The sequence below is a fragment of the Eimeria mitis genome, genomic scaffold (assembly GCF_000499745.2).
Source record: "Eimeria mitis Houghton genomic scaffold, Emh_scaff489, whole genome shotgun sequence".
Classification (NCBI taxonomy): Eukaryota; Apicomplexa; class Conoidasida; order Eucoccidiorida; family Eimeriidae; genus Eimeria; species Eimeria mitis.
Genome location: NW_013573189.1, coordinates 13,286 through 13,912, shown reverse-complemented (window position 1 = coordinate 13,912; position 627 = coordinate 13,286). Strand labels below are relative to the sequence as shown.

Below are 627 nucleotides of genomic sequence, written 5' to 3'. Positions count from 1 at the left end.
GCTGCAGCTGTTCATCTTCTTTGTCTGCCTCTGCATGCATCTGCATATCTGCTGCATCAGCAGCAGCAATATTATTAATATGAGCTGTCTCTTTTTGTTTTGTCTTTCTCTGTTGCTGTTGTTGTTGCTGCTGCTGCAGCAGCAGCAACTGTTGTTGCTGTTGCAGCAGCTGTTGTTCATGTTCTTGTTCTTCTTGCTGTTGTTGTTGCTGCAGCAGCAACAATGTATCTGCATGAGTTTCTTGCATCTGCTGCTGCATCTGCTGCTGCTGCAGCAGCAGCATCTGCTGCTGCTGCATCTGCTGCTGCTGCTGCTGCTGCTGCTGCTGCTGGTGTGTTGGGATCGTCTCCTCCTCCGCCTCCACCCCACACCGCCCCATCCGCAGCTCCTCGTCGTCTGCGTCCATCTCTAGCCTTGCTTCTATTGCTGCACTTCTTGCTGCTGCTGCTCCCCCTTCTGTCTCGTCAACACGAAACATCTTTCGGTTTATAGTTCCTGCATGCACACACAAACACACACACACACACAACCACTTCTTTCTCTCTCTCTTTCTCTCAGCATATAAAAAATATCTATATCTAAACATATAAATACATTTATTTATCTATTTGTTTACTTATTTATATC

General features: G+C 46.7%; 1 protein-coding gene across 1 annotated transcript in view; it reads right to left on the bottom strand.

Annotated features, from left to right (window-relative positions):
- EMH_0014000 (helicase, putative) overlaps window positions 1-627 on the bottom strand; it is a gene marked incomplete at both ends in the record, with an annotated part of 5,975 nt that overhangs the window by 1,336 nt on the left and 4,012 nt on the right. Inside the window, one exon of the mRNA XM_013499977.1 lies at window positions 3-495. Coding sequence (XP_013355431.1) covers window positions 3-495 — 493 coding nt within the window. The remainder of the gene's footprint in view (window positions 1-2; window positions 496-627) is intronic.